This window comes from Solea senegalensis, linkage group LG14, assembly GCF_019176455.1.
Source record: "Solea senegalensis isolate Sse05_10M linkage group LG14, IFAPA_SoseM_1, whole genome shotgun sequence".
In the NCBI taxonomy this organism is placed as follows: Eukaryota; Metazoa; Chordata; class Actinopteri; order Pleuronectiformes; family Soleidae; genus Solea; species Solea senegalensis.
Window position 1 is genome coordinate 13,680,163 of NC_058034.1, and position 11,111 is coordinate 13,691,273.

Here is an 11,111-nt window from a genome sequence, read left to right on the forward strand (position 1 = left end):
ACACAATGAAACAGAAGACACCCAAGTATGAGTATTACTGTGATAAATGTGTGCACAGCCATTAACATGACTGTGAAATACTTCAGAGTACATGTATCCACATTTGCAGGTATTGAATATTGAATAGTGCCTTATTCATCATTCACCAGAAAATCTGTTATCATTTACTGCAAGTACAGATATGGATGTGCAAGAAATATATGATGAGGTGCAAGATCAGTGCTGACTGACCAAGAGGCTTCGCCAGGAAGATGAGGCACCAGACACCAGAGATGTTGCAGATGGTCCAACCAATGACCAGGACTACCCGTTCTGCGACACGTCGACTCAGCCAACGGACAAAGAAAAAGCCAGCAATCACCTCGACGCCACAGAGACAGTACATGACGCTGTTCTCCAGCTCGCCATAGCCAAAGTACTTCTGGGTTAATGGAGTCACCATGGTCTGGAGGAGGGAATGATGAATGTGTTGTCGGTGCAGTTGACACATATGAATGTATTAAAAGTCGGTGTGTGTGTGTGTGTGTCTTAAATGTACCTCCAGTGCTGTCTGATTGAAGAGGGTGATGAACTGAGCGGCCAGCAGCACAACCACCTCTTCTTTTAGGAATTCTACAAAGGTAATAAGACAAAGGAAAAGACTGAAAAAAGAAGCAGAGACCCACATCCAGAGAGAGATAACAGGGAGCTGAGAGACACTGATTCTCATCTGTTAATTACTCAATTAAAACATTAGTACTGATGTCATCTGAGCAGTCCTTAAACTAGACTGTTAAGTTTCTGAAAGACGGAGGTAAGAAGATGAATATTAAGTGAAAACAAAACTGGGCCTTAAATTGCAAGCTTAAGGCATACCGCATTCAGTGGGAGTAGATAACAAATAAATGGTCCTTATATGCATGAAAGGAATTGTTCATAATATTTAAATTTTACATCAAAAAGGTACAGTTTTTCAGATATGAGAAACTACTTCGGAATGACAGATCACAGCTAATTCTGTACAAATTAAACAGACTGGGAAAAAAAAATCGATGTTTCTTAAGTTCCCTAAAGCGGCCAAACAACAATCTTGCACAGACATTGTTAGCTGTAACTTACCTCGGGATACACTGCAACTCTCTGTGGGGTTGGAGGACTCCTGGGTCCCTGACAACACTGGAGAGAGAGGTGGGGAGATGTGATCCAGTGAGGAATTGGACGCCGTAGCGATGCAGTTTGTCTGGTGTTTGGAAGTCCCCACTGAGCCGTAGGACCCACCCAGCTCCTGGGACCTCATTAACGGCTCGTCCTCATCGTTGTCATCTTCCTCATCTTGCAAACGCCCATGCTCTTTCTCTTCTACCTCACTCGTCCTTGCTGGACTAGCCTGCCCCGTCCCTCTCTCCAGAGGTGGTAGGTCCCAGTACATGAAAACCACCACCAGCTGAAGGAGAGTCCACAGCAGGCACATGAACAACTACAGAGGGTGATAAAGGGCTGTTAGCCTTTATGTGGGGGAGCAAATAAGACTGCCAAAAAGGTCTAATTGGGAATTAATATTTTGTACTTACACCAGGCGCAGTAAATTTATTGACAACAAATGGACCCAGATTGAAATCACACAACCTCAAGAAGATGTTAAATGCTGGACCTGTGAAAATTACAAAGTAATGCTGTAATACCTCCTACACAATACTTGTCGGGTGTAAATAAATCTCAAATCAATTATCCATACTGTTTGATTTATCATTCAATTATGTGTCTCATGTGTAATGGCCCATGGTCTTTAATTTAACATTTGTGCCACGAGTATTAACCAAGATAACTGGCGATCTCGGTCCACTCCGATCTGGAAAACAGCAGAGACCTTGTGATACGAATCACTCTAAAATCAAATGATGAGCAGAGGAGCACTGACCAATCAGAAGGCCAGCTTGTCGACACGCCATAACAGCTGCAAATACTGTAGCACGGTCTTGTGGAGCAGTACTTCTAGTCAGGAAGCCAAAGATAGATGAGCCAGCACCTGTGCCAATGCCTGAGGGGGATTCATACATTTCAATATTAAATAAGTGCTCTGACACATTCAGTTACAAACACCGAAGACTGTGATATAATCCAAGTGGGCCCTCATCTGCATAAAAGTGCAAGTGACTTTCAACTTAAACACACAAAATCTGATGTTCATGTACAACTACAGTGTTTGTTTGTTTTTATGAATATGTTGTAATTCAGCATTTATCAGTTGTTGCTTCAAAACAGGTACAATCACAAGATTCATACTTTTTTGAGCTTTTAAATAGACCATTTTGTCTTTTCAGTGATTTCAGTGGCATCCAGTCTGCACTCACCTGCTACTAATCTGCTTGACAGTAAGAGCCACTTGGAGTAGCCGATGAAGTACATGAAATTACCTACAGCGTAAAAGGTTGAAACATTCGGTTATTGGTCAAACGGACAACATTCAAATATGCTAATTGAAGATTTTTATAAACTGGAAATCAAAAGTGCGTGCTTTCCTCTGAACTCTAACTAAAAAGCACTCGGAGAGTTAAAATTGAGACTCACCGACTATCTCAAAAATGTTTGAAAACAAGATGATCTTCTTTGTAGTTTGTGTCCTGTCAGACCAGTGGCCAAACAGAGGCCCAGACAGGAGGCCACTCAAGCTGAATGCTGACAGCGCCAATCCCAGGAAGTAAGGCGCAGCATCTAAAGTTTGCAGGTACCTCCATATTGTGGGCAATATTACAGCTGGAGAGAAAGAACAGAACCAACATACCAACATGAAAGATGACACAAAGATGAACCATTGTGTGTTGGGACATGAATGAAATTCAGATCACATGTCAAGGTTAATGTGATAAACAAATGTTATTCAACACAGAAAAACTAACTTCATGATTCAGATTATGAGATTATTGAGCTCTGTTGGCCTTTCTTTGGTGGAAGTCATAATAATATAAAGAACATTTGGAAAGCCTGTTCGAACACGATGGCAAAAATTGCCACAAATGTGCTGCACTTTAAGACTGTTTCGCTTTCATTTCATCCCAAAGCATTTTGATAAGAGTAAAGGTTTAGACACTGCAGCTATTCCATCATTTAAAACCTCCTAATTATTTTTCCTCTAATACTTTGCACCTCTGTCCAATCAAGCTGCTTCATGTGGGTTGCAGGACTGCTGGTGCAAATCCCAACTGGACCTGGACGGGTCACCAGTCAATCACAGGGCCAACATACAGAGTCAAACAACCACTCACTCACACATTCACATCTACGGGCAATTTAGAAAGTCCAATTAATCTCTGCATGTTGGAGGAAATTGGAGAACCTGGAGAAAACCCTCACACACAGGGTGAACATGCAAACTCCACCTTGGACACGAACCAGCAACCATCTCGCTGTGAGGCAACAGTGCTAGCCACATCACATTATTTCAGGGTTATTCACTGGAAAGTTCAATTAAAGTTCAATAAAAAGTGTAAATATTGAAGTGTTCTACTGTGTATATTCAACGTTTTGCCTTGAATTTACATGAAGGTCATCTTTCTAAGATAACTTTTTAGTGTCTTCCTTTGAATAGATTGTTCTTGGTCAACTTTGTATAGTCGTGATATCGTTATAATAATTGACCTTGAAAGAAAACCTAAAGGTTAGGTGACAACATAAGATAGTTTAACTTTGACTAGATTGGTAGTGTTCTTCAGTGCTTCCAGTCTTATCCTTGTGTGGACAATGGATAGTGCTGAACCATTATATTCTGAAATTCAATTTCAGGTCAGAAGACACACAAAATAGCATGCCAGGGAGGAAATAATGAATGTTCTTGTCATCTGAGGGAATGTCATCGCTTCATTACCATGACAGAGACATCTGTATGTGGAAGTAACAAAACCACTTGTCATGGTAAACCCTGTACAACTGGAATGTAATCTTGTACAACAGTGTACAGTGTTAAATGCCATAATATTATCTGTGTGTACATACTGTATATCCAATCTTTATCATGTTGCCATTGAAGAAAATGATATTGCAATATACCATATATAGTTGTACAGTATGTTGTCATAAAGGATGATGGGTTGTTGTCCCAACAAAACAAGGATTGTCATAATCTATAGGAAGCATATAAAGGTATTTATTTAAATTATATATTGCAAGTCATCATAGTTAGTGCAAAATATTTAGGCATAAAGTGAGAAAACCCCACACAGGAACTGTTAAGAATTAACTGTATGGTTCAGGTGAGACTACTAGAGACATATCAATGTGACTGTTTGGGAATGTAGTATGGTCATTTTACTTTTGAACTTACAGTCACACTTATGATATAGCCTGACTGTAAATGTCACTCATTTGAAATTATGTTTTAATAATGCAATGGAGAGGGAGGGGTAAAAAAGTAACAAACAAAACAACAGGCAAAAAAGTATTTATGAGGGTATGATGCTCAGTTGTGGTGAAGGATAAGTACTTTGTTGAACACCAAATCTGAACTCTTATTTCTTTTACTTAGCTATTTCTTTCTAACCATTCATTTTGTGATTTGTCAGAAATATAAACACAGTTGAAATTTAATGGGATGTTTGTATTCAAACTCTCAAAAGCCAAAGAACTAGAATGAAAAGTGCAAATTGCGATTAGTTTTAGTTTAACTTTTAGGCAAATCTTCTCAAGCATAAAACTAAGCCCTTCTTATAAAAGGTAAATTGAGGAAAATAGTGCATATCAATGACAGCAAAGTCTGATCATGCAGTAGAGACGTTAATCGATATCGATCAGATACCGGTCAAAATCACTGTATCTGATATCAGACAGAAAAAATGTAGACTCCAATTCAAAAAGCCTATATATTACATGCTTCACTATGCAGACTGTAAAAATGTTTGGGTTGTTTATTTCTTCTTTTTGGGAGAACAACTTTGTTACAGAGTCATGTTCACTCTACATGACATGTATCACTGTTCTATTGTTAAAAACATACACATAAAGCGTGTGTTGAAATAAGACAAAACGTTAAGGCGTACAAGTAGCAATATAACAGATGCAGGTTCACACGTCTTACCATATTCCACGCCACTAAGAAGAAACATGAGCCCAATGGTGGCGTAAGTCAGCCTCTTTTTCCGTCGATAGTCCATTATTCGGCTGTTTGCCGTTTGTTTAATGTTGGTCTGACTTCACTCACAACCTTCAACATCGTCTCTCCACACTCTCAAACACCGCAGCTGACCTAATGCCGAGTGCGGTGCTCCCAATTAAAGAGGCGGCACAGCGAGGACACATCAGCAGCTCTGCCAGCATGTGGCAGTGGAAAGAAAAAAACCTGTTTAACAGGGATTCATGTTATTCTACATGCTCTGATAATGACAGCACACAGCGCAGAAGTCTTTCAGCCCGTGAAGCAGAGAACACTCCTCTCTCTGAGAGCGTGAACAACATAAACACACCTACAGACACACCGGATCCGTTTACTCGCCTCGGGAGGATCCGACCTGTGCACGCACTCTGATTACATCACTTCCGCTGGGATTCCACTCCCAACCGTGGATATAAACATTTGACTACTGTAACTGCAGCCATAAAGGCACCAACTCGGCGAGTATGATTGGTCACCTTACTAATTTGACTTTCATAGCTGAATTCATGGAAAGCAATTGTTTTAAATAGTAGTGATAGTAGTAATAATATTACTAATAAACCCCATGGCATGCCTGTTTTTATTTATCTTTTGCATAAAGAGTATTATATATATATATGTATATATATATATATATATATATATATATATATATATATATATATATATATATAAAGAAATAAATAAAGAATATGTGAATATACAAATAAATATATAAATATATGAATGAAGAAATACAGAAATTAATGAATGAATAAATACAATAATAAATAATGAATAAATAAATGCGGAAATAAATGAATGATTAAATAAATAAATACAGAAATAAGAAATACTGAAATAAATAAAATAATTAATAAATAATTAGTAAATAAATAAATGAAAGAATAAATAAATACATTGAATACATTTATTTATCGGGCCACACAGTGCTGTAGTGGTTAGCACTCTCGCCTTGCAGCGAGAAGACCTGGGTTCGAGCCCTGGTTGGAACAAGGGTCTTTCTGCTTGGAGTTTGCATGTTCTGCGTGTGTGTGTGGGTTCTCTCCGGGTTCTCCGGCTTCCTCCCACAGTCCAAAAACATGCAATGTGGGGATTAGGTAAATTGGACACTCTAAATTGACCGTAGGAGTGAGTGTGAGAGTGAATGGTTGTTTGTCTCTAGTTGTGTGTGGCCCTGCGATGGACTGGTGAACTGTCCAGGGTGTACCCCGCCTATCGCCCGATGTAGCTGAGATTGGCACAGCACCCCCCGCGACCCTCTGGTGGAGGATAAAGCGGTTAGATGATGACTGACTGACTGACATTTATTTATCAATGTGCTTTTCAATGGTCAATTTTTAGTATTATTATTCATTTATTTCTGTTTGCTATGCAAATGAGGTAGAGGGTCTGATGTACAAATATTAAAAAACATTAAACTTTTTGTAGATTAGCATAGTCCACTAGATAGAAAATAGTCCGACCAGTCTGTCTCACACCAGTTAATCAGTTGACCTTGGTCATGTCTACATGACTAAATACGTGTGAATGTGTGAATAACATACCTAATAAAGGGGTCAGTTGTATAAATGAATGTCCTTTTTCCCTCCAAACTACTAGCTGATTTTACAAAATGTCCTCAATAGAATATATTTAGGCCTTTCAGGTACACACTCTATTATAAGAAGCTAGTGTGATTCATTAACAGAACTGCTTACTAATCCTGTGACATCCATTACCATGGACACTGAGGACACTGTGTTGTACACACAAGCTGACTCTTCTCCCATAATTCAATTTTCTTACTGTTGGGTCAACACTTTGGTTTCTCTGACACTCAACCAAATATCCATGACAATTGTGGAAAATAAAGTCCTAAATGTGAGTGGGAAGGAGAGTAATTAAATAATGAATATAATAAAATACCGCTTCAAGTCCTGATTTCAAAATTAATTTATTATAAAACTATTCCGATTCAGATTATTCAGATTTAATGTTTTTTTATTTATTTTACTGCTGTATGTATTGCTGTAGTATTTTTTACAAATGATTACAGTATTACATATTTCCATACAGATGTTATAATCCCATGTGCACTGGTCCAGATGGCTGTCATGCCACAGTAATTTAAAATAACACATCTTACTATGATGACAGCTGAATAAAAAAGTATGAGCCAAGATGACAGATCACCAAAATCTGTTAAATTTTGTATTAAAAGAAATCTTTATTTACATTTTGCCAGCAGATGGAGGTTGCAGTCCTTTTTCAGTGTCCCAACCTGTGGTCCATTTCCTTTGAGGAAACATTGTATAACTATATGAAAAAAAAGAACACCAACTTTATTTTCTATAGTCTTCATGTGTTTTGTCAGTGAGCTACCACTGGTGATGTGCTCCAGACTTATCGTGTCCGCAGCCCAGTATGAAGGTCAACTATGGCAGTGGGAGAGTGAGTGGAAAAAAAAGTGGAAAAGCAGAGTTGGGTTTTAGAAGGCCAGTTTCTTCATGAGCAGGTAAACCCTAGAGTCCACCTCAAAGCCATGAAGGTTGTTGGCATCTCCCTGTAGCCTCATGAGAAGGCCACCATAAGATACATATGCAGAGCTGAAAAACAGAGCATGTCCATAGATTAAAGCCAGTAAGAGACACATACACATACTGTTTTTCAAATATAATCCCAAACTGATTATATGTGTGTGTGTATACATATATATGTATATATATACACACACACATATATATATACACACATATATATATACACACACATATATATATATATATATATATATACACATATACATACATATATACATATACATACATATACATATATATATAAATATATAAAGGCAGGTAAGACAGCATATAGGGATGCACGATTGCCATTTTTTGGGCTGATTCGTATTTCTGGTTATTCATGGAGTTTGAGCTGCGATCGATTTTAGCAGATTCCGATTTGATTTTTTCAAACCACTTTAAAGCACACAGAGATTTATTTTCTATCTTTCCTTTTACTTTACATTATTTTAATATAAAATTCTAACATAGAAATACAACCAACTTTTCAGTGATAATATCTGTTAAAAGAAATGGAACAGGTTAACAGATAAATTCTTCAAGACTAACAGTCAGAGTCTAGATACGTTGTTACTGCAATACTGAATAGCGCCACAAGATGGTGGCGCCTCTTGCTCCGTGGACATCCCCAAGGAGGAACTCTCAGTAACGAGTTGGTGCTGGTTGTACGGTCTACGTTTTACTGCTCATGAGTGATTAGTGAACGTACAGCCGCGGACACCTGGCTTTGTATGGTCGATGTGAATACAGTAGTATGAAGCTGCCGTGTGGAATCCCCACCTCTCTGCCTCTCAACTCTCTGAGCTAACTTGCTATCCGGAGCCTCTGCTAACCCGTTAGCCTCTCCACTTGCACCAGCTCACTTTACAACGTGTGCTGCTGTTGCTGCGCGCTGTTGATCATGCAAGTGCTTTTGACCGGCATAAAATCGGTGTATCTCTGTGTGACCGGCCGATCGATCGTTGCATCCCTAAAAGCATACCGTATACAATTATGCTAATTTTTATTGTCATCATACTAATAGTATTGTTGGTCACTCACAGTCGTGTTGCTGCTTCTGTTGAAGTCTCATCACCTTCAATCTTGTACACCTTCCCGTACATCACATAATCAAACTGGTCTGCTCTGGAAATTTAAACATATATATAAAAAGGAGAGTTTAAACTCCACTGCAATGTTACACGTGTGATGCGCGCAATCGCACGCACGCACAATTCATTAATTGGTTACAACTTTAGCGTCCACATGAGGGTCATGTGGGGAGCAAAAGGCATGGACAGATTTCCAGTCCAATGCAGGGCAAACGTGTTCAACCGTGGTCAGTTTAGAGTATCCAGTTGACCTCTGCATAATAGTGGACTGCGGGAAGAAACCAGAGTACCCAGAGAAAACCAACACGCACATGGGGAGAACATGCAAAACCTCAGTCGAACCTGGATTCCAACCAGTGATCTTCTTGCTGTGAGGAAACAGTGCTGGCCACTACTACTTCAACATGTGGACACACACAACTAATAGATAAATTTATTAGTTGTGTATATGTATGTATATATATATATATATATATATATATATACACATATATATAAAAATTACAAATGACTCACCTAGACGGCCGGTCATCCTGAGGATTATACTCTCCATCATCTGGTGTTCCATCTTCATATAATGTACTGGCAATGACCAGTCTGAACTTATCACCTTAATGGAATAGATACATAAGGCCATACTATGTTTAATCTATGATTGTGAACTTGAAAACATAGAGTTTTTGGTCCATTCAATTAAAAAAAGAACACATTATGTCAATTTTCTTACCAAGCTCAACAGGATAGATCTGAGTGTTCACATCCAAGATGAGGTCCATCTTGAAAGATTCACTTTCACAGTGTAGACGAGACACTAAAACAAACAGTCAACCATGGAAGTTTGAGTCACTTACTTTTTTCACTCTCCTTATACCTGTTTCGACTACTACTACACTTTTTTCAATGATTAAGGTGCATGAAGTTTGAGTATCTTCAGAAAAAAAAAACATGTATACACACCTCTGTCAAACTTCTTTCCATCTGGATCGATGTCTTTAACATCAAAGATGTCCTCAAATAGAATTCCAGCCATCGCTGTTGCGGTCTAAGAACCTAGACAAGAAAAAAGAGAAATTAGTCAAAAAGGAGAGAAGCATGGCACTGGACTTTATGCTAATATCCAATATGCCGACATATTGGGAGTGCTTAGGCTGATAACCAATATCATGTATGCAGAAGTAATTTAGTCTGTTCTGTAGCGACCTTAAAATAATAAGTATGATTTATAGCAATATGATAATAACAGTAAATCAAAAATGGATCATGTATCAAATTATTCAAAGTAAGAACTGAGAGCAGCAACATAGAGGTAAATACACATTTATTAGTGGAGACACACAGAGTGATAACCAAAGCTGCAATGTCAGGGAAAAAAACCTGTACAAATGATCGAAACCAAGTATCATCCTAAGACATTATTAGACACAATTAATAAAAATATAAAAAGTTTACTTGACTTGTCATTAAGAGCACAACTACAGTTAAACTGACCTAATTGTTATATAAGCTGTCAATAAAGTTGGCAATCATCAGTTGTTGCAGGAATACACGCCATTGAATATTTACACAGATGGTTGCCATTTTTAGCTAGAATTGTATTTCATCTACAATATAATGTGGGAATATCCAGTAAATATATTACCAACTCACTTACTTCTGTACATTTCTCATATCACTCGTTTTCCAGTGAGAGATACAACCACTTAAAAGCAGTGGCGTAAAATAAAATTATGTACACGTAGTCATGAACAGTCAAAACTATGTTTAATTATTTATGCTGGTTACACTAGCATTGCATAAATCATACACATTTTGGGCTACCTCTTAGCTTTAGCATCAGCTTAGCTTCGTCCAAAAAGTTCCCCAATCTTACCTCAGAAAATATTGCGCTTATATATTGTATCGCTCACACAATAACGTCGCTTTCCCTCGGTTAATCGTTGTGACTTTACGCTGGAACTCGCATTTGAAAACGCAATTTCATTCACAACAGCGTGAACCACAACCATGTACCGCTCAAACAATGTGCGCGACCTGTGACACGCAAACTACTTCCGGTTGGAAGTACAACATGGTTTACGTATCAATCACAAAAGTGCTGTTAATGCTGTGTGAAATATAGTTATATGTGAAAAAATAGTGAATAAAGAAAAAAAATACTATAGCTCTTTATCTGGTGTTAATCTGTACCGGAAATACGTCACTGTTATATGTATTTTATAATTTATGTAGAATGTGGGACATTTTATCCAGTAGTCATTATAGCGCAATGATAACAATTAATAAATACAAGTGGTTCTCTATAGTTTCCCGAAACAAAAAGTGGAAACACTTTAG

General features: G+C 38.0%; 2 protein-coding genes across 5 annotated transcripts in view; both read right to left on the minus strand.

Annotated features, from left to right (window-relative positions):
• mfsd8l1 (major facilitator superfamily domain containing 8-like 1) overlaps positions 1-5,476 on the minus strand; it is a 40,915-nt gene extending 35,439 nt beyond the window's left edge. For all 4 annotated transcript variants that reach the window (XR_006361742.1, XM_044044183.1, XM_044044181.1 and 1 more), the window contains exons 1-8: positions 5,048-5,476; positions 2,548-2,733; positions 2,331-2,393; positions 1,898-2,017; positions 1,551-1,630; positions 1,099-1,456; positions 539-612; positions 232-445 (exon numbers count right to left, since the gene is read on the minus strand). Coding sequence is in view for 3 of the 4 variants with exons in the window: in XM_044044183.1 (XP_043900118.1) it covers positions 232-445; positions 539-612; positions 1,099-1,456; positions 1,551-1,630; positions 1,898-2,017; positions 2,331-2,393; positions 2,548-2,733; positions 5,048-5,123 (1,171 nt within the window). In the remaining variant the exon portion in view is untranslated. The remainder of the gene's footprint in view (positions 1-231; positions 446-538; positions 613-1,098; positions 1,457-1,550; positions 1,631-1,897; positions 2,018-2,330; positions 2,394-2,547; positions 2,734-5,047) is intronic.
• A 1,835-nt stretch (positions 5,477-7,311) lies between these two features.
• On the minus strand, positions 7,312-10,833 carry polr2h (RNA polymerase II, I and III subunit H). Its single transcript, XM_044043390.1, has 6 exons — positions 10,648-10,833; positions 9,735-9,827; positions 9,505-9,588; positions 9,294-9,387; positions 8,728-8,811; positions 7,312-7,710 (listed from the first exon to the last, which is right to left on the minus strand). The coding sequence occupies exons 2-6, from the start codon at positions 9,805-9,807 to the stop codon at positions 7,593-7,595; spliced, it is 453 nt and encodes a 150-aa protein (XP_043899325.1). The 5' UTR covers positions 9,808-9,827; positions 10,648-10,833; the 3' UTR covers positions 7,312-7,592.
• Between the last annotated feature and the right edge of the window lie 278 nt (positions 10,834-11,111).

Excerpts from the sequence above, each read along its gene's own strand:
- polr2h (XM_044043390.1), bottom strand. The coding sequence starts at position 9,807 with ATGGCTGGAATTCTATTTGAGGACATCTTTGATGTTAAAGACATCGAT. Across the intron at positions 8,812-9,293 it reads CAGGATGACCGGCCGTCTAG|AGCAGACCAGTTTGATTATG; the intron begins GTGAGTCATTTG and ends TTAAATTTCCAG. Across the intron at positions 7,711-8,727 it reads ACAGAAGCAGCAACACGACT|CTCTGCATATGTATCTTATG; the intron begins GTGAGTGACCAA and ends TCTGTTTTTCAG.